Consider the following 26,258-nt stretch of genomic DNA (forward strand, 5'->3'; position numbering starts at 1 on the left):
ACAAGTGAATGTTAAGTGTCTGAGGCCACATTTGAACTCAGGTCCTTCTGACTCCAACGCTGAAGCTCTATCCACTGTGCCACCTAACTGCCCCTATGGCTAAACTTCTTCAAAACCCAGTGTACGATACGTTTTCTCTCCTCTCACTTTCTTCTTAACCCCTTATAATCGGACTTCCAACTTCATCATTCCACTGAAACTACTCTGTGCTAAGTTACCAATGAAATTACCAAGTCCAATGGTCTTTTCTCAGTTCTCATCCTCTGAGACCTCTCTGAAGCCACTGGCATTTCTGATCATGCTCTCCTCTTTGATACTCTCTTCTCCCTCGGTTTTTAAGGCATCACTTCTCCTCCTACCACCTGACTGGTCCTTTCCAGTCTCCTCTGCTGGATCTTCATCCAGATCACACCCACTAACCATGGGTTAAAAACCCCAGAGGTTCTGTCCTGGGCCCTCTTCTCTGCTCTCTCTTACTACTTCACTTGGTTGTCTCATCAGTTTCCAAGAATTTAATTATCATCTTTATGATGACAATTGTCAAATCTACCTATACTGCTCCAACTTCTCTGCTGACCTCCAATCTCGCAACTCCAACTACCTTTCAGACATTTGAATTAGCTATCAGGCAGACACCTCAAACTCAACAAGTCCCAAACTGAACACGTTATCTTTCTCTCTAAACTCTCCTCACCTCCTACCTTCCCTATTACAGTAGAGGGGAACAGCATACAACTAGTCTCTCAGGCTCACATTTAAGGGGACATCCTTGGCCATTTCTCACCTCTCATAACCAAGCTGTTGCCAAAGCCTGTTGATTCCTCTGCAGCAATATCTTCTGAATATGCCTCCTCCTCTCCTCTGACACTGCCATCACTCTAGTACAGGCCCTCATCACCTCACTCCTAGACTACTACAAAAACCCGACAGTGGATGTGCCCACTTCAAGTTTTTCCCCACTCCAATCCATCCTCCATTCAGCCATAAAAATGATTTTCCTAAAGGGCAGCTCTAACTATGCCACTCAATAAACTCTAGTGGCTCCCTAGTGACCCCAGGATCAAATACAAAATTCTCTGTTTCGTATTCAAAGCCCTTCATAACCTAGCCCCCTTCTACCTTTTCAGCCTTTTTACACCTTGCTCCTCACTATGTACTCTTTGATCCAGTGAAACTGGCCTCCATGGAGGTGAAGCCAAGATGGTGGAGTGAAAGCAGCGACTTGCTTGAGCTCTCCCCCAAACCTCTCTAAATACCTATAAAAAATGGATCTAAACAAATTCTAAAACACCAGAACCCACAAAAAGACAAAGTGAAATAAATTTTCCAAGGTATATTGCACCGGGCTGACAGAGGAGCGCAGTTCGGCATGGGCATGCAGGCAACAGTGAACCTGGAGCAGGCCTCAGAGGACTGAATCACAGGCAGCTGTGGCGGATTCCAAACCTCTCAATCCCACAAACACCAAAGACAACTTAGAAGGTCAGTGGGAAAAGTGTGTTTCTGCGGTGAGAGAGAAGCTAGGTCTCAGCACCAGTTCCCAAGTGCGGCCCTGGGGCAGTGGCTGCCTCCTGAGCTTTTGACCCACAGAGTGAGGGGAAATTGGGTAGCTTATCAGACAGGGATTGCAGGGATCTCTTTGCCAGTGCTGAGGCAGGAATCTCTTTGCCTGTGCTTGGATCTGGGTCACAGTTCTGAGGTGTGGTCCTGGGGTGAGGAGGAGCGTTGGCGTGGTAGAGCTTGTAGTGGCTGGGGGAGAGAAAATTCTCCTCACAGTTCCAAGATAGAAAAGACTGCTTGTGGTTACTCACAGACCAGAGCACAGGCCAGGAAAGGAGTAAACACCTTGCCCCTTATCATACCACCCTGGAAGAACTGAAACTGTGTAGGTCCTTAGAAGTATCTCTGAAAACAGCTGTACAAACCCCCGAAGCTTGGGACAGTATATTCTCCACATTGGAAGCAGACCTCTACCTTAATAGTTTATAACTCCAGTAATTGGCTGAGATCATGAGCAAACCTCGAAAGAAGTGTCAGACCACAGAATCTTTTTTTCGGTAACAAAGAAGATCAAAACATACAACCCGAAGAAGACAACAAAGTCAAAGCTTCCACATCCAAAGTCTCCAAGAAAAATATGAATCAGTCCCAGGCCTTGGAAGAGCTCAAAAAGGATTTTTGAGAAGCAAGTAAGAGAAGTAGAGGAAAAACTGGGAAGAGAAATGAGTGATGCAAGAAAATCATGAAAAACAGTCAACAGCTTGCTAAAGGAGTCCCAAAAAAATGCTGAAGAAAATAACACCTTAAAAAACAGCCTAACCCAAACGGCAAAAGAGGTCCAAAAAGCCAACAAGGAGAAAAATGCCCTAAAAAGAAAAATTGGCCAAATGGAAAAGGAAGTCCAAAAGATTACTGAAGAAAACACTTCCTCAAAAATCAGAATAGGGCAATTGGAAGTTAGTAACTTTATGAGAATCAAGACACTGTAAAACAAATCCAAAAGAATGAAAAATTAGAAAACAATGTGAAATATCTCACTGGAAAAACAACTGACCTGGAAAACAGATCCAGGAGAGAGAATTTAAAAATTATTGGACTATCTGAAAGCCATGATCAAAAAAAGAGCCTAGCCATCATCTTTCAAGAAATTATCAAGGAAAACTGCCCTGATATTTTAGAACCAGAGGGCAAAATAGAAAAGGAAAGAATTCACCAATCTCCACCTGAAAGAGATCCCCAAGGGAAAACTCCTAGGAATATTGTAGCCAAATTCCAGAGTTCTCAGGTCAAGGAGAATATATTGCAAGTAGCCAGAAAGAAACAATTCAGGAAACACAATCAGGATAACACAAGATTTAGCAGCTTCTACATTAAGGGACCGCAGGACTTAGAATATAATATTCCAGATGGCAAAGGAGATAGGATTACATCCAAGAATCACCTACCCAGCAAAACTGAGTATAATCCTTCAGGGGAAAAAACGGTTATTCAGTGAAATAGAGGACTTTCAAGCATTCTTGATGAAAAGATCAGAGCTGAATTGAAAATTTGACTTTCAAATACAAGACTCAAATGGAACATGAAGAGGTAAAGAGGAAAGAGAAATCATAAGAGACTTATTAAGGTTGAATTGTTTACATTCCTGCATGGAAAGATGATATTTATAACTCATGAGACCTTTGTCACTATTAGGGTAGTTGGAGGGAAAAAATTATATGTATGTGTATGCAGACAGATAGATAGATAGACAGACAGACAGACAGATAGATAGATAGACAGAGGGCACAGGGTGAGTTAAAGATGAAGGGGTCATATCTGAAGAATAAAATTAGGGGATGAGAGGGGATTACACTAGGAGAAGAAGAAAGGGAGAGGTACAACAGGGTAAATTATCTCACAAAAAAACAGAAAAGAAAAGGGTCTTACAGTGGAGAGGAAACGGGGGAAGGTGAGAGGGAATGAGGGAATCTTATTCTCATAGGATTTGGCTTAAGGAGGGAATAATATACACACTCAATTGGGTATGGAAATCTGCCTTATCCTACAGGAAAATAGGGAGAGAAGGGGACAAGAGAGCAGGGGAATGATAGAGAGGAGGGCAGACTGGGAAAGGGGTTAATCAGAAGCAAACACTTCTGAAGAGGGACAGAGTCAAAAGAAAGAATAGAATAAATGGGGGGGCAGGATAGGATTAAGGGAAATAGAGTTAATTTTTCACAACATGACTACTATGGAAGTGTTTTGCATAACTGCACATGTATAACCTATATTGAGTTGCTTGGCTTTTCAATGAGGGTGGGGAGGGAGGGAGGAAGGAAGAAGATTTGGAACCCAAAGTTTTAAAAACACGTGTTTAAAAAAATGTTTTCATATACAACTAGGAAATAAGAAATACAGGAAATGGGGTACAGAAATCTATCCTGCCCTACAGGAAAACAGAAGGGAAAGGGGATAAGAGAAGGGGGGAGAGAGATAGAAGAAAGGGGAGACTAGGGGAAGGGATATTCAGAATGCATGACATCTTGAGGTGGGGGAGGGGTGAGATGGGGTGAATATTTGGAACTCAAAATCTTGTGGAAGTAAATGTTGAAAACTAAAAATAAATAAATGCAAAAAAAAAAAAAAAGAAGAAGCTGGCCTCCTTGATGTTCTTATAACAAGATATTCCATTTCTAGGCTCTGAACCTTTTTTCTAGCTGTCTCCCATGCCTGCAATGCTCTGCCTCCTAATCTCTTACTGGCTTCCTTTAAGTCCTAGCTAAAGTCCTATCTTCTACAGGCAGCCTTTTCCTAAACCCTCTTATTTCTAGCTCTTCCTTTCTCTTAATTATTTCTATTTATCTTGCATAAAACTCATGTAATTGTACATATTTATTTGCTTATTGTCTTTCCTCATTAGCTTGTAAGCTCTTTGAAGGAAGGGACTGTCTTCTCCCTATTTTGTTTCCCCAGCACTTAGCACAGTGCCTGGCACATAGGAGGTACTTAATACACATTTATTGACTACTGACCACCTGTAAGACACTTCTTAGGTGGGGAAGGGCAACAAATTAAAGTGCTCATTTCTGATATTTCCAACCTTAATAATAATAATAACAATAACATTTATATAGTGCCTGGGACTGTGCTAGGTGCTTTACAAACACTTCATTTGATACTCACAACAACCCTGGGAGGCAGGTGCTATTATTATCCCCATTTTATAGTTGGAGAAACTAAGCAAACAGAAGTAAAGTATCTTGACTAAGGTCATATAGTTAATAAGTATCGGAGACCAGATTTAAGCTGAGGTCTTCCTGACTCTAGGCCCAGTGTTCTATCTGCCTGAATTTAATAAATTCGGCTCAATAAGGTACTGTACTATGCTTCCCCAAGTACTGTGTTTCTTAAAAAGAAATTTTCAAATAAAAGAAACCAGAGAGACAAGGTATTGACCCTTGGGAGGAAAGCTCTTTTTTGATGGTGATAAAAATGGCAAACGGCAGCTACATCTGAAAACAGAGGACATGTGTTCAAATACTGCCTGTGTTACTTATTAGCTGTGTGACTCCAGCAAGTCACTTCACCTTTCTGGGCCTCAGTTTCCTTATCTGTAACACAAGGAGTGGACTTAGATGACATTTGATGTCCCTTCCAACTTTATCCATGAATGCAACATGGTTTACACAACTGCCACTTTTTGTAACCCTAGGAAGCAAGATGACAATGGTGTGTAAGAAAAGGAATTGTCGCGTGACAAAGGGAAAGTAAACATAAGTGGTCAAAAGGTCAGATATTTAAAATCGTTTTAGTAATACTAAAACTTAATTTAATAAACAGTGCTGCTGGCCTGGCATTGCCCTTATACAAGACATATTAGGCCCCCCAAAAACAAGTACTTTCCTCCCAAATCTTCTTCATGTACAGCAGTGCAGCTTGACCTGGATAGAATGCTGGGTGTGGTATGTGGAAGACCTAGACTGTAGTATCTGTTCCTCTACTGACCAGCTGACTGACCCTCATAAGCCATTAGCTTCTTGAGCCTCAGCTTCCTTGTGTAAATTGGTGGTGGTGGTAAAAGTAATATAGGGGGCAGGAGGAATAATATCTACTTAATTATAAATAAAAATGGTAAATAAGTGGTTCCTGGGAGGAAACCACTGTCTAACCTGTAAAACACCGTATAAATATGAGCTACTATCATCATAGGAGTCACAAAAATGCTAAGATAATACAAATGTTTATCTTGCAACAAGTGATTTTGATAAACAGCTATGGCTACTATAATATTAAGCAGAAAAAGAAGCAGAAAAAGATCAATAAGGAAAGTCTTTAATCAAATACAAATTCTGTTAAATCCACTTACATAGAAAAGAAACTTACTGACAAAAGAAATCAATTTCAATGTTTTCAAGTCAAATGGCCAACTGTAAGTTTCACTTAGAGGAAAGCATAATAAACTCAGGGTAAGAATTCTTACCTTCAATCCTGTTTTCTCATCATCACTACCATTATTTGTAGATGGTGTTTCATCCCCTTGCCTGGAAACCAAGACAAAATCTTCACTGTTAAGAGTTGATACCGAATCTGAGGAGACACTGATTTTCCCAACAGAGGCCTTGTCATCCATGACTCAAGAAGGAAGCTCAACTCATGAATGATTAAATATTTTTAAAACTCCTGAAAAACAAAAATCATAAAGAGTCTCATATAGAAATCTACCAAAAATTTGATGCCCCAAGAAGCCATCAATTAAAAAAATAAAATTCTAAGTGCATAACTAACCTGACATCAACAAACACGATGTCCAATGATTTTTATTCAAATTTTGTTTCACATTTAACATTCTAGTTCTTTCCTATAGCTAATATTGCATTGATTTCTATAAAGCACATTAAGAAATTCTTAAAAGCAATATATGTGTTCTTTAAAAAAACAATTTTCCAGAGCTACCACTGCTTGGTTAGAATAACGAATTCACTATTCTTGGTAATGATAAAAATATTGTTATTCAGTGTCCCAATATTTTGGACTTTAAAAAAGTGTACAATCCATTTGGGAGAGCTCTGCCTACCTAGGGTAACTCATTGGGTGTAGGCTGTAAATTCTATTTTCTGGCTCTGTGCATAGTAAGACACAGAATTAAAACTTTCTGCTTCTTATTCAATAACAACATCATAAAAACAATTCTGAAAAACTAAAGAATTGAAATCAATACAATGACCAACCTTGATTTTAGAGGACTCATGATGAAGTATGCTAACCATCCCCAGATAAGAGAGGTGATAGACTCAAATTGAAGAATAAGACATATTTTTTGGACATGGCCAATGTGGGAATTTGTTTTGCTTAACTGTGTACTTGATGCAAAAGTTTTGTTATTCCTCTTTTTTTTTTCCTCCAATGAAGGGAAGGTGGGATGGAAAAAAATAAGATTCATGTTAACTGAAAATAAAATAAAATTTATAAAATCTTTATCTTAATTTCTAAAAACGCTGATTAACAAGTCACTAGATTTAGAACATATACTCCATATATCCAGTGTTTTCCATAGTCAAACTGAAGCTTTATATTCACAAGAAACTTACAACACTTTTCTCTGAAATAGAGGAAATGGGAATTGAACCACAATTTCATGTTAAAACTAAAAGAGATAAACACAAAAGGAGAATACCCACAGGTTCTGCAGCCTGGCGTTATTTTGATAAATAGCAAGTGTATTCATAACACAAACTCCCAACCCATTAGTTTCTTGGAACTTAACTCAATATGGGATGTTTTTCAGCTTGGTATAGAGTTAGAGGACATGGGTTCAAATAACAGCTCTGTCATTTGCTAGTTGTGCGACCTTGGGCAAGTTAACCTCTTGAGGCCTCATTTTCTTACGTGCAAAATGAAGGGGTTAAACTAAATGACCAGCAAGGTCATTTCTAGCTCCAAGACTATGATAAAATATTTCTATAACACATTCCCAAATAAAAAGTAAAAAGATGTGTGTAACTTATGAAAAGGAAGTTACTTACCCTACCAATTTATAAGCTGATTCCTACTTCCACCTTCCTTCCTCATTACCCCCCTGGAATGTTTTGTATTACTGAAGTCCTAGTCCAATGCTTCATTTAATCATGGAGATGCCCCTGAGGTTTTTCAGGATTTGACAGTGAAGCATGAGCTTTGGTGGACCCTATGTCTATCTAGAAAGTATTTGAACATAAGCCTAGCAAGAGAATGTGTGTCTTTTCTGAGGACAAGCCTAGCTAAGTCTGGGGGTGCTCTTCAGAAGAAAGTGATGAATCTTTATGGATACTTCAGATCATGAAGCCCATCTCATAAGGTAGACCCATCTACAAAGTGAGTATCCACCTTTGTTGAAATGACTAATCTTAAGAAATGCTGAAACATACTTTGTGAAAACTTCTCAATCTGGTTGCCAAACTAGCAGCTAATCAATCAACAATGAACTATTAAAGGCCTACTCTGTTAAGCCCCAAGCTAGGCTTTACAAAAGCAGACGTGGAAGTCCTATTATCAAGGAGCTTAGATTCCATGAAGCGAGACTTTATGTGCATACATAAGTACACACAAAAGAAATGCAAGATAATAGGAAAGGAAGGCAGGAACAACTGGGGAGGATCAGAAAAGGCTTCATGTAGAATTTGGCACATGAGCTGAGTTTGGGAAGAAATAAGGGATTCTATGAGGTGGAGATGAGGAGAGAGCACATTTCAGGGATGAGAAAAAGCTGGTAGAAAATCATAGACATAAGAGGTGATATGTTGTATGTGAAGATTAGCAAGAAGGAAGCAGTATTGAATAATAAGGCTGGAAAGGAGGCCCAGGCCCAGTTTATGAAAGGTCTTAAAAGCCAAACAGATGAGATTATATTTCATACCAGAGGTAACTGTGGTGCAGTGGATGGAGTGCTGGGCAGGGAGTCAGGAAGTCCTGAGTTCAAATACGGCCTCAACTACTTGCTATCTGTGTGACCCAGGGAAAGTCACTTAACCTCAGCTTCCTTATCTGTAAAATGGGGATAATAATAGCATCTACCTCCCAGAGTTGTTAGGAGGATCAAATGAGACAACAGTTGAGTACCTGGCTCATAGTAAATGCTATGTAAATGTTAGCTATTACTGTAGTTATTATTCTTATTCTTAATAGGGAGTCACTAGAACTTTTTGAAGAGGGAGTGACACTATGACTTATAATTTAAGAATACCAATTAGTCATCTATGTGGAAGATAGAATGGAAAGAGGGAGACAAGGTCAGTAGACCAACTAAAAGACTACTGCATTTGAAATGAGGTAAAGAAAGCAATTAAAATGTCTAAACTCTTTGTTAGAGATTCCACTGCTAGGTGTATTAACCAAGGATATAAACCATACAAAGAAACACTCAAATATTTATGACATCACTTTAAAATATACTGATATCTTTTTTTTTTTTTGGTAATTGGGGTTAAGAGACTTGCCCAGGGTCATACAGCTAGTAAGTATCAAGTGTTTGCACTGAGGCCGTATTTGAACTCAGGTCCTCCTGACTTCCCTTCTATCCACTGCGCCACCTAGCTGCTCCAATATCTTTTTTACATCACCTAATTTTCCAGCTCCCCTGCCCCTTTCGAGAGCTATTCTATATAATACTAAATTTTTTAAAGAAAAAAAAAGGAGAAAAAAGAAACCAGCAAAACTAATCAATAAACTGAATAAAATCTGACAGTATATGTACTATCCTACACATTTGCCCCGTAGAAATGAGTGGAGAGAAGTATCTTCTTATATCCCTTCTTTGGGGCCATGCTTGTGCTTTGCAATTTTGCAACGTTCATCTTTAATTTTTTTTGTCATGGTTGTTCTTTCAATTTATATTGTTGTAGTTACTGCATATATTGTTTTCTTGGTTCTGCTTACTCCATTTTGCATCAGTTTATATATGGCTTTCCATGTTTCTTTGTATTCATAATAGTTGTCATTTCTTTCAGCAGAACAATATTTTATTACATTCATGCACCACAATTTGTTTGGCCATTCCCCAATAAATTAGCATTACACTTGGGTTTGTTACTACAAAAAGTCCTACTAAAAATGTTTTCCTACATATGGGGCCTTTTAAAAAAACACAAAACAAAAACTACGATCTCCTTGGGTATATGCCTAGCAGTAGAATCTCTGTGTTGGATATTTTTAGTCACTTTTTTTGAATAATTCAAAATTATGGTTTTTGTGGTAGCAAAGAACAGAAACAAATAGTTGGATACTAATTAGGGAATGGCTAAACAAAATGTGTTGTGTAAACCTTAATGGAATATTAATGTGCTAAAAGAAATTATAAAAATGAATACAGAGAAGCATGAAAAGACATAAATTGCTGAAAAGTGAAACAAGCAGAACCAGGAAAAAAAATATGTAAATAAAAACAATAATAGAAACAAAACAACTAAAGCTGAATGCTGAGAAATTATAATGACCAAGCTGGGCCCCAAAGAAGAAATATAGGAAAAAACCTCTACTAAATCCTTTAAAGAAGTCAGGATCCACGGGTGTGGAGCACTGCATTTAACACCAGCCATTTTTTTTTTTTGGTATGCTGATTAGTTTTGCTGAATCTTTCTTCCATGTAAAAAATTCATTATAAGGGATGGCTCTGGGAAGAGAATGGGGGAAAGCAGATGATGTAAAAACAAAAGATAAAAATGAAACTATTTCTTAAAAAAGGAAACTATTATAATAGTCCAGGACAGAGGTGATATGGGTATAGAATAGAGTGGTAGCCACATGAGTTGAAGACACCACTAACCTTCTAGTCTCCCAAGTTTATAACCTGGCATTACCTTGGTCTAACCACTCCACATATCAATCAACTGCCAAATACTGCCATTTCTACCTTCACAACATCTTTCACATACAGCCCCTTTTCTCCACTGACACAACTACCATCTTAGTCAGGCTCTTATTACCTTTCACCTAGGTTATCACAACAGCCTTCTAAATGATTCCCCTGCCTTAAGTCTTTCAACACTCCAATTCATTTTACATATTTCTGCCAAAGTAATTTTCTTTAAGCAGAAATCTGATCATGTCACTCCCCTATTCAACCAATGTTACCTCTAAAATAAAATATAAATTTCTCTGTTTAGCTTTTAAAGCCCTTGACAACTTCCCAGGATTGTTTTGGAGAAACACTCTGTAAACTCCTAAGTGCTATAGAAATGTGAGTCATTCTAATATTCAACGTTCTAAGGTCCCTTCCTACAGAATCTCAGTCACGAAAGAGGTCAGAGACCATCTGGTCCAAAGAGCTCTCTGAGAAGGAACCTGCTCTATAACATCTCAGAGAAGTAGTTATACAGTTTCTAATAGAAGACTTTCAGCAAGAGAAATCCAAAATTTCTCTAGGCAGCTTATTCCAGAGTCATATAGCTCTCATTGCTAGGACACATTTCTTGCTATTCAATGCAAGTTTGTCTTTCTGCAATTTCTACCCATTGTACCAAATTCCACTCTGGGAGTTCAGGCAGGAAAAGTCTAATCCCTATTCCACATGATCAGGACACCCCATGATCTGGAAAATTCATGTAAAATTTTTTGGCCCTCCCTTTGTACCAGAGAAAAACTCTGACTTTTTTTCTTTTTCTTTTATGGGGTGTTCAAGTACCTTATTATAAAATTTGAGTTAAGTATTTGGTCATAGGCTACATGTAAGTCAGTGTTAAGTAAAAATACTAGACTTTGTGTGTTGTCTGCTGGCTTTCCCATTCTTTTCTCTAACTTTTTAACTTTAAAAAAGAAATTGTGTACATTTTTGATATTAAAAGATAACACATGTTGATATTATACAATACTATACATATATTTTATACATTTCTGAGTTTCTAAACTTTTTTCTGTATCATCTGCAGCTTCTGCAAAGCTCCCCCAAAATTGCTATGTAATTTCTTGTGCAGAAACACGATATATTGAAACTGTGATAGGGATAGTTGTGATGTGGAAGGGATAATTGTAAACATGTGAGGATAGCTATCATGCACCTACAAGTAGTTTCTTCTCTACGACAAACATTCTTAGTTTCTTCAGCTGGCAAGGTTTCCAGTTCTGTCCCCATTCTCATCGTGCTCCTTTATTGCAACATGTCAATGTTCTTCCAAAAATGTGATGATTAGAACTGAACACAGGATTCCCAATAAGGAATAAGGAAGAAGAGAGGGACAGTGGAAAATATGAGATTTGGAATGAGAGGATCTCATTCTGATGATCTCAGCTCTGACACTTACAAGTCACCTGTATAATTATGCAGGTTACTTAACCTCTCTGGACCCCATTTTCCTCATCTATAAAATGACAGGATTGGGCTACAGTCACTTTCAGTTCTAAATATATGAGCCTATATGGTTTGACCAGTATATGGTATTCTGTACTTCTGGGACTTAGTGGTTTCCAAAGATAACAGCTGGGAGAAATTTTAGTTTATGAATAAAGACAAAATCTCAGGATAGGGCTTCTTTATTGGCTTTGCTCTTATTCACAACTGTTATTTTCCAAACGCACCTCCTGTGATAACACAATATTGGCTGTCCAATATATAAAAAAGTAACACCAAAGAAAACTAAGTTGTGAAAGCTTTGTTTCTAAACAGGGATTCTTTAACATGTACCTAAATATAAAGTAAACACGATCTTTTTACTTCTAGCCTTCTATAATTCTATGAATAATTATCTCCCGGCTAATCAAAGAGCTAACTTACCTTAGTGCTATATCACTTTTCCCATAAGGTAAGAACAGATGGGTGGGCAGCCAGGTGGCATAGGATATAGAGTACCAGGCCTGGTGTCAGGAAGACTCATCTGGCCTCACCTACTAGTTGTGTGACCCTGAGCAAGTCATTTAACCCTGTTTACCTCAGTTCCTTATCTGTAAAATGAGCTGGAGAAGGAAATGGTAAACCACTCCAATATCTTTACCAAGAAAGCCCCAAACAGGAGTCATGAAGAATCGAACATAATTGAAAAACAATTGAAACAACAAAAAACATCTGGAAATTTGTAGTGGATGCACTGAAATAAAGAAGTATCGAGAAGAAATGCATTGAAAATAATTTGCAGATATAATGTCTAGTATTCTAATGAACTGGTACTAACTAAACAATGCTTTATATATATGTATATTATGTGTGTATGTATCTTAACTGAATTGAAAGAGATCTTGTTGATGGTATCAATTGAGTTGAATGTAGCTGACAAATGGATATAAGGCACTGTTTTCTAACCAGTATGTCAGGACAAATCAGTGTTGTCTTCAGGTCCTGGCTTGTCAAAACAGCCTTGATTTCCTTATATCTTTTTGTCAATGTCTAGCCTAAAGAGTACAGTTGAAATAGGACTGAGAGTGACTAGTACATATAGGCATGTGAACTACAAGTGAGGAAGGGATGTTAGTGATCCTAAGTAAATACAGTGATTTGTGCAAGGTTACACAGATTGCCAGCATGTGATAATGTCAGAATCAGAGAGTTTTATATCTGGAAGGAACCTTAGAGATCATCTAGTCTAACCTCCATCTTAAAAAAGAAGAAATTAGGGTGCAGGAAGGTAATGTGACTTGCCCAGGGTCACAAGAGTTAGTGGCAGAGATGACACTTGAACCCAGGTCTCCTGACTCCTTGCCTAGAGTTTGCTCCACTATGTTATGCCACCCCCTCATGCACACTCACATTCTGTTTATGTGTGTACACATATAAATGTTTGGGACTATGGGGATGGGAGAAAAAGAAGGGTAGAATAAGGTAGGGGAATGATGAATGCTTCTCCTAGTTTTTTTTCCCATCAAGTTCAGAACTGTGCCACAACCTTAAAAGGATTACAAAGCTGCCTATGGTTTTCTTTGGCATAGGCTTCTCTATACCTTATTCTCTCCATCCTCACATCCTTTCTGCTCAACAAAAAATAAGTGCAGTTAAGGTTACTTGTGGAATGTGAAGAGACAAAAAGGAAGAAACCTAGAACTGGTTATGGCTTGTGGATATTCATCCTTTAAACTGAACAAGAAAAACATATATCAAAACTCCACTAAAGTAGTCAACATCTTTTCTGTCCCTGAAGCTTGTATCTCTTGCAAAGCCTTTCCCTTGGAAGGGTGGGATAAAATCTAAAGAACTTAATAGAAAATGTCCCTTTCTTTCATGAAATAAATTCCTTTCCACCACCATTAATTATGAACAATGCACATAGCTTTCTCTGAATCTGAGTGTTAGTTCCTTTGAATTTCTTGACTAAGATGAAAGGAAGGTTTCATTTTAGTTTTCTGATGACTCTCCAACCAAACGCTTCTATTTAAACAATAAAAATCAGAAAGATAACATCATTGTGGGCATAAGAAATCATTGGTTCAAATGAAGTTAACTATAAACACAAAGTTCATATAAAATGTACTCACTCTCTTAATGTTTTCATTCACAAATATCTAACAATTTAGTTCTCACTTAAACTATTAACCTTACAATACCTGACAGTTCATGACATGCTTCCACACTGTAAGGTAGCCAATGAATCTCTTATCTCCATTTTAGAAATGAGGAAACTGAAGCTAAGGGAGGTGACAAGATCTGCCTCAGATCACACTGCTACAAGGGTGGGGATGGGGAGGCTGCAAGGAGAACAGCTTCAACCTCAGATCTTCCAACTTCAAGTTTCTTACGGGATCTCTTGGGATTCTAAATCAAAGGATCAAAATTTGTAATCAGTCCAGTACATCATGCTGTTCTCTGCATCCTGCCCCCTTCTATTAGCAATAATACTGACCTAGACCCAGATATCTTGGAGAATGAAGTCAAGTGGGCTTTATGAAGCGTTGCTAACAATGAGGCAAAGGGAGGTGATAGAAGTCCAGCTGAGTTATTTAAAACCCTAAAAGATGATGCAATTAAAGTGCTGCACTCAACATGCCAGCAAATTTGGAAACACAACAGTGCCCACTGGATTGGGAAATATCAATCCATGTTCCAGTCCTAAAGAAGGACAACACCAAAAAATGTTCAAATTATTGAACAACTGTGCTCACTTCACATGCCAGCAAGGTCATGCTTAAGATTCTGCAAGCTAGCCTTCAGCAACATGTGAACTGAGAATTATCAGAAAAGCAGGCTGGTTTTCAAAAAGGTAGAGAAACTAGAGACCAAATTGCCATCATTTGCAGGATTATGGAGAAAGCAAAGGAGTTCTAGAAAAATATCTACTTCTGTTTCCCTGACTACACTAAAACCTTTAACTGTACGGATCACAACAAAATATGGCAAGTCTTCAAAGAGATGGAAGTGCCAGGTCATCTCACTTGTCTCCTGAGGAACCTGTATGTGGGCCAATAAGCAACAGAACTGAACATGGAACAACTGACTGGTTTAAGACTGGAAAAGGAGTACAACAAAACTATATATTTGTTACCTTATTTATTTAACTTATATACAGAGTACATCACGCAAAATGCTAAACTGAATGAATCAAAAGCTGGAATTAAGTTTGCCAGGAGAAACATCAATACTCTCAGATATGGAATAACATTTTGTTGGCAGAAAGTGAAGAATTAAGAAGCCTCTTGATGAGGGTGAAAGAAAAAAGCATAAAAGCTGGCTTGAAGCTTAACATAAAAACAAAACAAAAAACAACTAAGAACTTGACAACTGCTCCCATCACATCCTGGCAAATAGAGGGAGAAGAAGTGGAAGCAGTGTCAGATTTTATATTCTTGGGCTCAAAAATCAAGACAGACAAGTAACCACAGCCATGAAATTAAAAAACACTTGCTCCTTCGAAGGAAAGCTATGGCAAATCTGGACAGCATACTAAAAAGCAGAGATATATCACCTTGCCGACCAAGGTCCATATAGTCAAAGCTATGGTTTTCCAGAAGCAATGTACGGCTGTGAGAGTTGGACTATTAGAAAAGCTGAGCACTGCAGAATCAATGCTTTCAAACTGTTTTGCTACAGAAGACTTTTGAGAGTCCTTTGCACAGCAAGGAGATCAAATTAGTCAATACTTAAAGAAATTAATTCGGGCTTTTCACTGGGAAGTAAAATACGGAAGCTGAAGTTTAAATACTTTGGCATAATGAGAAGATGGGATTCACTGGAAAAGACCTTGATGTTGGGAAAGACTGAAGGCAAAAGGGAAATAGGACAGCAGAGGATGAGATGGATAGATAGTATCACGGAAAAAATGAACATGAATTTGGACAGACTTCAAGAGGTAGTTGAGGATAGAAGGGACTGGCATGCTATGATTCATGGGGTCATGAGCAGTCAGAAACAAGCGAACAACAACAAAAATATTCTTTCCACTTCATCATGATGCATATATACATTCTATTTACGTGTGCACAAGCAAAAGTCTGGGCAAGGTGATCTGCCCCAATCCCTTTCTTTTATAGACAAGGAAACTGAGGCCCAGAAATTACTTACTGAAGGTCACATAGGTTACTGTTGTCAAAGTTGGGATCTGAACCCATTATCATTGAATTAAAGCTAACCTTTTCCTATACCATAATGCCTCCCTCTTGTAATCCTAAATTCAAAGTTTTGTTCTTGAACAGCTCCCCTTCTTCAGTAAAACTAAAAAGAAATGTGCCTTAAGTGTCCAGGAAGATTTTTTTAATGAAGATTCCAAACTACAGGAAATGTAAGTAAGACTTTTCAAAGCAAAAGATTCACAGTCAAATAATAGGCTCTTTAGAGTGTTATGGTTGCTTGTCCTTTGGTCTTGAAGAGGACCAATGACAGCAGCAAAGTAATGTCTTGATTTGCTCTTTACAGTAAAAGATAAAACAGTGAAGTTTCTAAGCTTTAAGCCAAAACCAAAAAAATTACACATGAAAAGGCACCCAGTTTCCAAGAATGCTTATAATTGGGTAGAATTCTACTCAAAGGTAGAAAGGTCTGCAATAATTATGAGAAGATAAGACAGATAACTGACAAGTTCTAAGGTCTAAGGTCCCTGTTAGCTCAAAATCTTATGATTTACTTAATTCTCTGCTGCCCAATCTGCTACGCTACATCTGGCGAACTACAGAAGATTCAAACTACAGCATCCTAAGCAGCAGAAATTGCAGTGGACAGGGATTCAACAAGACCTGGATTTCAGGAGCACCACTGCTACGAACCTTGTGATCCCAGACAACCATTTCACTTCTCTCGTTATCAGTTTTCTCAATTCAATTAAAAACAAAAACAACATTCGGTGCCCACTATGAACAAGATTTTAGTGGTGCAAACACAAAAACTAAATAGCCTCTGCTCTCAAAAAATTACATGTACATAAGTATAACACAAGTGAGAGGGAAATAAGAAAGAAAACAAAATATTCTAAAAATATTTGAGAAAGGAAAGGCCACTAATAGTTGGAGAAACATGTAAGGTGGCACCTGAGCAGATCCTCCAAGCAAGATAAGGAATGATGTCTGACATTTAAATCTTTTCACAATCTCACCCTTTTTACTTTCCCAGCCTCATACATTCCTCTTCTCTACCTCTGTTGTGATGTAGCCATACTGAATTGTTCCAATGTTCTGCACATACAGTGTTCTATAGCTTGCTTTTAGGCTTTGGTATTTGCTAACTGCCTACCCAGAATTCATTGTTTCTTCATCTTCAACTTTTGGAATCTCTAGTTTCCTTTGAGATTCAGTTCAGGTGCCATTTTCTACAGTAAGCCTCTCCTGATTACTCTCCCACCCCAAACAACCTTGGATTCATTCTGTATGAATTCTGTATATACTTATATATGTATGTTTCCTCCATTACAGTATTAACTCCTTCTGTGAACTGATCCAATCATTCTGGAAAGCATTTTAGAACCATCCATAAAACGACCAAACTTTGTGTACTCTTTGACTCAATACCATTACTAGACCTATAACTGAAAGAGATTAAAGAGGAAAGGGGCCTATATACCGAACAATACTTACAGCAGTTCTTCTGGTAGTGACAAAGGACTGGAAAAAGGGGGGGGTAGGGCATCAGTTGGGGAAGCAAATTAAGGCATATGAATACAATGTAATATAATTTCATTAAATATACAATTTCACATTATATATTTGGCATATATATGGCATTACAAATTTAGCATAAAGAAATTAGGAAAGGGCTCTGATTCAGAGAAACTTGGGAAAAATTGTATAAATGGATATAGAGTGAAGTGAGAAAGGACCCAGGGAATATACTGTAAAGGGGGATAAAAAACTCTACAAGATTTAAGAACTTGATCAATGCAATGACCAATCACAATCGCAAAAGAATAGAAAAGGAACGTTATCCAACTCCAGACAGAAAGGTGACAAATTCAAAGTACAGAGGAATCATATGTTTTTGCACGTGGCCAACACATATCTAATATCAGGATTTTATTTTTCTTACTTTCAATTTGGTGACGGATATTGGAAGGGTATTTGAAATGGGGAGCGATGGGACACCAGCAACAGGGTTACCAACAAAAAGGGAAAAAAAATAAAAAGGTCATTGAAACATGTAAAAAGATGTATAAATAAGAACAAAACAAAGGTGGGTAAGAAACACAGAAAAGCAAGATATCTTTAGAGATAACAGGGTGAATTTATTACATGTTTAAGGAGAAAAGCAAGTTGCTCATAACAGAGCTTTGTGATTCTAATATTGCTCCTCTTTCTCTGTTTTGCTTTATGTATAGAAATGCTAATCTTATTGGTGTTGATTAAAGCCTGAATTTAAAAAAAAAAAAGGAAACTCCATGAGGAAAAGGGATGGTTTATTTCTGTTTCTATCCTCAGCAGTTAGCATAGGGCCTGGTACTTTAAGAAATGTTTGGAGACAGAATGGTTAATATTATGATCTCTAAAGTCCCTTCCAGTTTGAAAATTCTGTGATTCTATATCACAGCATTAAAAAACAACTAGTTTGCTTATATTCTTGAGGAGAATAGACACAATTTAGCTATTTCATGGAATAATTAGTGTGGTACTATGGAAAAAGCATGACACAGATTACTTCTGTTACTAGCTATGTGACCTTGGGGCCAAGTTACTACACTTCTTGTCAGTTTCAGTTTTCTCCTTATGAAATGAGGGTGCACTTCTGCACTGTTTACTTTGAAGGGTTACTGTAAATTTATGTCTATAAAATGTCATTAAAATTTAAATCCTAAAGAAATGCCAGTCATTAAACTAGATAACGATTATGATTAATAACAGTTCAGAAGCGGCTGGTGGTATAGTGGAGAGAATGCTGGGGCTGGAGTCAGGAAGACCTAAACTCAAATGTGGCCTCAAACATTTATTAGCTGTGTGACATTGGGTAAACCATCAAACCTCTGTTTGCCTTAGTTTCCTCAACTGTATAATGGAGAGAAAAATAGCACCTACCTCTCAGGGTTGTTGTAAGGATCAAATGGGATAATATTTGTTAAGAAAAAAAAAAGTACCTAGTAGGCCCTACATAAATGCTTATTCTCTCCCTCTTACAACCACTCCCACCTCCTTCATATTTCTATGACACGTTAAGGTTTATAATGCATCGTTCTCAGAATAATCCTGTGGGAGTACGTAGTAGAATATCATCCCCATTCTATAGGGGATGAACCTAGGGGCTCAGAGAGGTAAAGTGATTTTTCCAGAGTTACACAACTAATAAGTGTAGAAAGTGGGACTAAAATCCAGGTCTCCTAATTTCTAGACATGCTTTTCACCTGCTGCTTCAACTATACGTTACCTCACAAAAGTATATAGTATACACCTGAAATGGAAATTTACCTTTGAAAAAACAGAGGGAAAATTGGTTAAACAGGGTCATCTTCTATCTACAAAGGATATAACTACACCCTTGCCTTATAAGCATATATGTGGTAGAGTAATCTTTCATTAGCTTTGAATAAACTATTCAAATACACTACCATTCCAGAATGTAACGTAGCCAACCAGTTTGAAAAGAACTGTGATCTGTCCGAGCAACATGGAACTGCTTAAAGATTTTATTTAGAGATATAAACTGTTTCCTTTGGCAGAGGAGGAAACAAACCCAGGGAGGCGGAAGTGACTCACCTATAGTAACACAGGAAGTAAGTGGCAGAACTGGGATTTGGACCCCGTCTTCTCACTTCATAATGGCCTTCAGAATTCCTCTCCTTTTACCAGAAATACTCAAGATGATTTTTCTTTCCAACTGACAACAGCTATTCTCTTCCCCTTAAATAGTCTGTCATGGACCATTCTTAGGTCTAGCTATATATTCAGCTCTGAAATACTGCATAATTAATCTCTCTTTTACCTAAGTGGCTGAATGCAAATTAAAACAAATTAACCTGTGGCCAACATTTAAGAGAAATGCAATAATAATAAATACTATCTAGCTTAACTATGACCTCTGATTTTCAGGATGCAGAGTGAGGACAAAGCAAGACCAGTAGACAAAAAGTGCATAGTGATACGAGCAAGAGGAGCTAGGACTGCTCTAGGCAGGGATGGAATAACAGTTCAAAGTGAGGAGGGACCAGCAGGCAGTCAAGCAACATTAAGTGATCATAATCATTTCAAGGAGCAGAGACTTACAGCTGGAAGGCTAGTCAGGTTAGCTAGTCCAACTCCCTTTTTTTGCAGATAAGGAATTTAAGTACAAAGAACTGAAGTGGTTTGTCCAAGGTCACACAGGTGTTAACTATAAAAGCTGAGCTTTAAACCCAGGTCCTCTTAACACGAAATCCAGTACTTCTGCTATACCAAGCTGCTTCTTATATTAGACACTATGGAGTTGAATACTAAAGGGAATGTTCTGATCCTTGGGAAGTAAGAAGGGTTCTTTTTTCAGGCATACAGATTTTTTTTTTATAGAACTGTAGGATTTTAGAGTTTGAAGATGTGTCATCTTATCCAATCAAGTAAACAAGCATTTATTAAGCACCTACTATGTGCCAGGCAATAGAAAGACAAAAATAGTGCTTGCTCTTAAGGAACTCAGTCTAATGGGAGGATATAACATGTAAATAGCTATGTTCAAACAAGATGTATACAAGATAAATTGGAGATAATCTCAGAGAAAAGGCACTACCATTAAATGGGACCTCAAAAGGCTTCTTGCAGAAGGTGGGATTTTAGCTGAGACTTGAAAGCCATTAGGCACATGGAGGAAATTCCAGTCACGGGGAACAGATAGTGAAAAAAGAGGTGGAAGATGGAGTTTTATATTTGAGAACAGCAAGGAGGCCAGTGTCACTGGATTGGAGAGCATGTGGAGAGGAGTAAGACAACTGAAACAAAACAAGTCATGAAGAGCTTTAAAAACCAAATTAATTGATTTTACATTTGTTCCTAGAATAGGGAGCCACTGGAGTTTGCTGAACAGGCATGGGGAGTGACATGCTCAAACCTACACTTTAAGATCTCCTTATTTTACAGATGAGAAGTTAAGTGATTTGCTCAAGGCCAAAGACACTGTAGCAGAACTAGGATGGAATCCAGGTTTTCTGACTCCAAGTTCAATGCTTTTGGTTTCTAACCTGTTACGAAAAATTGTTTAGGGGGGTAAGATTGAACAAGAAGTACTTCAAATAAAAGAAAAAGCTTTTTCTGGCTTTTGAAAAGATTACTTGTTAGATACAATAAACAAGAGCAGCTCACATTTCTCTTTAAGATTTAAAAAGCAATTTCCTCACAACAACCCTATGAAGTAAGTAGCATAAGTAATCCAATTTTAAATAAGGAAACTGAGGTTCAGGGGGAATATAGCTAATAAGTGTCAGTGATGAGCCTCAAACCCAAGTCTGCTAACTATTTTTTATGCCCTACTGCCTTAACACCTTGCAGTAAAAGTAACAGGAAAATGTATTACCATCATTTCTTTTTCTTATCCTGAAGAGGCTAAACAGTCATGAGCAGAATTTGGTAGAAAGTTGACTTGACTACTCTGTTCACAGTCAGAATCAGTATGACAGGATTGAATTTAGGCAAAAGAAGTTTATTCACTTCTACTGGACAAAAAGTGTTAACATGCTTAAAATATGGTTTCTTCATTTGCCCAATATAATTTAATTTAACCTGAGATATATCTGCTTTCTTACAATCCTGGCTGCATTTTAAAATCTTTCAAAGAAAAGAAGTTCTGCACATCAGTGCAGATCTAGGTTATTATTATACAAGGGTAAAAAGAAAAATTATAGTCACCAGCTCTTAAGAGTTTTGTCAGAACTTGGAAGAAGGTATAAATCATGGAAGTGGCCATTCACATTCCACGGCTAGTGAACCATCCCTCTGTGAAGGGCTGTCAAAGTTAATTCCCCTACTTGTTCATGATCCCACTGTTTCCATTCTCTGGGTGCTTGTTCTCTCTCTAATCTGTTTCTCACCTCCACCTCTACCTTCAATCTTTCCTTAGCTACTCCACCTTTCTCTTCTATCTACAAATATGTCTCCCTCACTTAAAATACCTTTACTAGAACCTGCTACCAAGCCCAGCTCATAGCTGAATAACTTTTAAAAAATTATATACATACATACATATATATATTCCAGTTACATAGGAAAATGATTTTTAACATTTTTTTTAAATTTTGAGTTCCAAATTCTCTCCCTATGACTCCTCCCCCCTCTTTGAGAAGGCAAGCAACTTTATATTGATTATACATGTGTAGCCATGCAAAACACATTTCTATATTAGTCATGTTGTAAAAGAAAACACGGAACAACATGAACAAAAAAGAAAGATAAAAAGCATGCTTTGATCTGCATTCGGACTGCACCAGTCCTTTCTCTGGAGGTGGGTAGCATTTTTCATCATAAGTCCTTCGAAACTGTCTTGGATCATACAATACAATCTTGGATTTTATTGCTGAGAATAGCTTAGTCATTCAGAGCTGATCATGTTACAATATTACTGTTAGTATGTACAATGTCTCCTGGTTCTGCTCATTTCACTTTGCAGCAGTTCATATAAGTCTTTCTAGGTCTTTCTGAAACCATCCTACTTGCCATTTCACATAGCACAACAGCGTTCCATCACAATTATATGCCATAACTTGTTCAGCCCTTCCCCAATTGATGGGCATCCCCTCAATGTCCAATTCTTTATTTTTGTACATATAGGTTCTTCTCCCCCCCCCTTTTAAAAAAAATTCTTTGGGATTCAGACTTAGTACTGGTATTGGTGGGTCAAAGGGGGTTTGGCATAACTCCAAACTGCTCTCTAGAATGGTTGGATCAGTTCACAATTCCAGGAGCAGTGCACTAGTTTTCCGATTTTCCCACATCCCCTCCAACATTTGTCATTTCCCTTTTCTGTCACATAGTCAATCTGACAGGTGTGAGGTGATACCTCAGTTGTTTTAATTTGCATTTCTATAATCAATAGTGATTTAGAGCATTTTTACATGACTATAGCTTTGATTTCTTCATCTGAAAACTGCCTGTTCATATCCTTTTATCATTTATCAATCAATAGCTGAATTTCTGAACAAGCCCTCTACCTTCAGCCTCTACTTCCTCAACTCCCACTTACTTGTTGCAAATGGCTTCTGACCCTACCTCTTTTCTCCAAAGTTACCAATCATTTAGAAAAGGTCAAATCTGATGGCCTTTCCTTGGTCCCCACAGCTCTTGACTTCTACAGATTGTGACAGTAACAACCACCTCCTTTTCCACAGTTCTCTTCCAACTTGTCTGACCCTGCCTTGTGGCTTCTCCTGGATCATTATTCCTCAATGTCCTGCACCTTCCACCCTTTTCTTGCTACATTCTAATTCTTGCTGAGTTGCCACTGGTTCAATTGTTAGAGATATGCAGATGACTCCAGAATCTACACAACTAGCCCTGATACGAGTTTTACTCCAAAATCACCAACTGGACATCTCCACTTGTGGATGTCTTGTAGGCATCTCAGATCCCACATGTTCAAAACAGCACTTATTTTCCTGTCTGAACTCACCTCTCCTCCAAACTTCTACCAACATAATATCTCTCTCCTTTCTTTTCCTTCCCTCTACTTACATGACTACAACCCTAACTCAGGCACTTATCTCTGCTTAGATTACTTCAACATCCTCCTAATCGGTCTCCGTGCTTCCAGTCTCTTCTTCCCTCTCCAATTCTCCATACAACTGTCAAAATAATCTTTCAAAAGTACAGGCCTAAGTCACTCCCTTGTCAAAAATCTTTAGAGGTTCTCTACTGTCTTTAGGATAAAAACAAATCCTCCACTCAGCACTCATTTACAATCTGGCTCCAGCCTACCTTTCCAAGCATAATTTCATACTACTCTTCTTCACATGGCCCAGGTTTCTAGCTAAATTGGCCTACTTACTGTTACCAGAGTTCTGCATTACACTTCCCACCTACTCATGGGCTGGAATTTATTTCTCACCTCCATCTCTTAGAATTCTTAGCTCAATCCAAGTGCCACCTCTTGGAGATACTCTTCTGCAATCCCCTGAGCTGTTAATTTCAACCTCAAATGGTCATATATTTAATTTTCTGTACAAATGTATCCCCAGAAGAATGTAAGCTCCTTGAGAACAGGGAATTTTTTCCTTCTATCGTATTTCCCTGCCAAGCAGAGTACCTTATATATATTTGCGACTAAATGCTTGCCAAGTTGAAAAGGAGTCATGCAAATTTAATCTTTAAAGGTTACTAATGATTATATTTCCGTAAAAGCTTCTAATTTGGCAACACAGTTTAAGGCATGAGCTCTGCCAGATTTTAGTATACAGAAAAATTTCTTTGTCACAGTTAAAGATCACTGGAAGTTGTATGCAAATGTAACCTTACTAAAACAGCATATGAATGTCACAGATCATTAACCCTTGGAGACCAGAACATAGAAATCTAACAAAATTATTAAAGAAAAATGCACAACAAAGTCAGCTTACATTTCTCTGATTTTATATATACATACATACATTTACTCACATATACATGCATACAAATATACGTACACGCGCACGCGCGCGTGTGTGTGTGTGTGTGTGTTAAGTGTAGTGAAGTGGAAAAAGCACTGAATTTGGAGAAGACTGAGTCTGACTTCTGACTTCTACTGTGACTATTATTTACCTCGTGACATAAAACAAATTACTTAACTTCTCTGGGCCTCAATTTCCTTATTTGCAAAATAAGTAGGTAGAACTAGATGATCTCTAAGATTCATTTCAGCTCCAAATCCTTTGGTCCTAAGCATAAAGAAGTGATTCCCAAGGCTATCCCCTAAGGTACTACATCATGCAGTTCGATGCTGTTGCAATTAAATTTTCACAAAAAGGTAAACTGAGGCAGATCTCTGCACAAGATAATCTTTATTAGCAGGAGCACGTTACTTATCGATAAATGGATCAATGGACTGCTTTCATTAATGCCAAGACCCCTAGGAAAAGCACAGCTCCCCTTTTATAGGTTTGTGGAATATAGAACAAAGAACAGAATAGGGTAAATGACATCATGGAATTAAAGGCAACATGACCGGTTACAGAGGTGAGGCACAGGGAACAACATAATTGGTTGGAAGTCTGGAAAGGGGGGGTGGTGGCAATGATTCCTCTCCCCTTTTTTCTTTTATGAGATTAAGAAGTATTCATTGTCTGAGTGCAGGTTCAAGATAGTAGCCCAGACTTTTGGACAGCAAACCAGACATCCCTGAAGAATCGCTTGGTGGTAAAGATATCAGGTCCAAATTCTCTTGCTTTCTCACATATTCTCCAAAGTCAGTTAAATTCCTTGAGGCAGGAGAGCTAGATTTTTAAACTTAACCCATTTAAGCCAGCTGAACTCTGAACTAAGTTCAGAGACAAAGAACTTAAGCAGTGAAAAAACAAAAGCAGTTACAGTGCAAAACCAATTACTTATTAATAGGATCAATAAGAAAATGATACAGGATCAATTTAAATCTTCTCAATGTCAATCACAGAACTAAATGAAGGCAGGATGTACACGGACTGTCCCAAAAATCTCAGTGCACTTTTATGCTAAGCTTAAAATTGCACTAAGATTTTTGGGACAACTTGTATAAAGTTTAGACATTCATTGAGCTAAAGAGAAAAATCATTTATTGGAAAAGTCAGTCTTCAAAAATCTCTTTATTTGAAACCACAACAAACTTCTGGAAGGCTTATTTTATTAACAATACTATAAACTGATGACTATTTCAAATGTAAATCAGTTAGACATGGATTCTGCCATATTTGATTACATCATCAGTCTTCTAACATTATTCAGAGAAAGATGCCTCCTAAGATCATACAGTGGTAAAATTTCCAACTTAAATACCCATCCAATAATATCAGCTTTGTTTTGGAGAAAAAAATAAACAATAAACACTGCTTGCACAAATGGGTGTGAAGGAAAGTGCACTAGATTGGGAATTAGGAGAAATGACTTCTAGTCCTGGTTCTGCTACTAACTAGCTAAGGGACCCTGGACAAGTTACTTCATCTTGGCCTAGATCTCTCAAGTCCCCTTCAGCTCAAACATTCCATGAACCCCTAACTCTAAAGCTTGTGTTTCCTTCAGGAACATTCACAAGTATCAGTTCCTCATATTTATATTTTCTCAATACCTGAATGAGAATATTAAAAGGCAAATGTATAGTTAGCCACAAAGAAACGAAATTTGATTCCATAAATTTCCCTATAATCTTAAGTTAATATGGCATTTATCAACACTTCTATTAAGTATTTAAATAAAGCTTATTCTTATACTCCAAATACGTTGGAAGCTTCATAACAGCAAAAAGCTATCAAACACATTTAATATAAAGACACTGGTTAAAAAGGTCAAATATATTTAGGATA

At 37.7% G+C, this 26,258-nt stretch overlaps 1 protein-coding gene across 5 annotated transcripts in view; it reads right to left on the bottom strand.

Annotated features, from left to right (window-relative positions):
• RABGAP1 (RAB GTPase activating protein 1) overlaps positions 1-26,258 on the bottom strand; it is a 219,971-nt gene that overhangs the window by 188,990 nt on the left and 4,723 nt on the right. For 2 of the 5 annotated variants that reach the window (XM_020967635.2, XM_020967636.2), the window contains exon 2: positions 5,960-6,159. The exons of 1 other annotated variant lie outside the window; for it this stretch is intronic. In XM_020967635.2, coding sequence (XP_020823294.1) covers positions 5,960-6,109 — 150 coding nt within the window. In that variant the 5' untranslated portion in view covers positions 6,110-6,159. Of the gene's footprint in view, positions 1-5,959; positions 6,160-16,952; positions 17,010-26,258 lie in introns of those variants that run through there. 2 more of the 5 variants (XM_078150136.1, XM_078150137.1) reach the window with 2 other exon arrangements.

Source organism: Phascolarctos cinereus, unplaced genomic scaffold (genome assembly GCF_003287225.1).
Source record: "Phascolarctos cinereus isolate Bilbo 61053 unplaced genomic scaffold, phaCin_HiC Scaffold_2;HRSCAF=192, whole genome shotgun sequence".
Lineage (NCBI taxonomy): Eukaryota > Metazoa > Chordata > Mammalia > Diprotodontia > Phascolarctidae > Phascolarctos > Phascolarctos cinereus.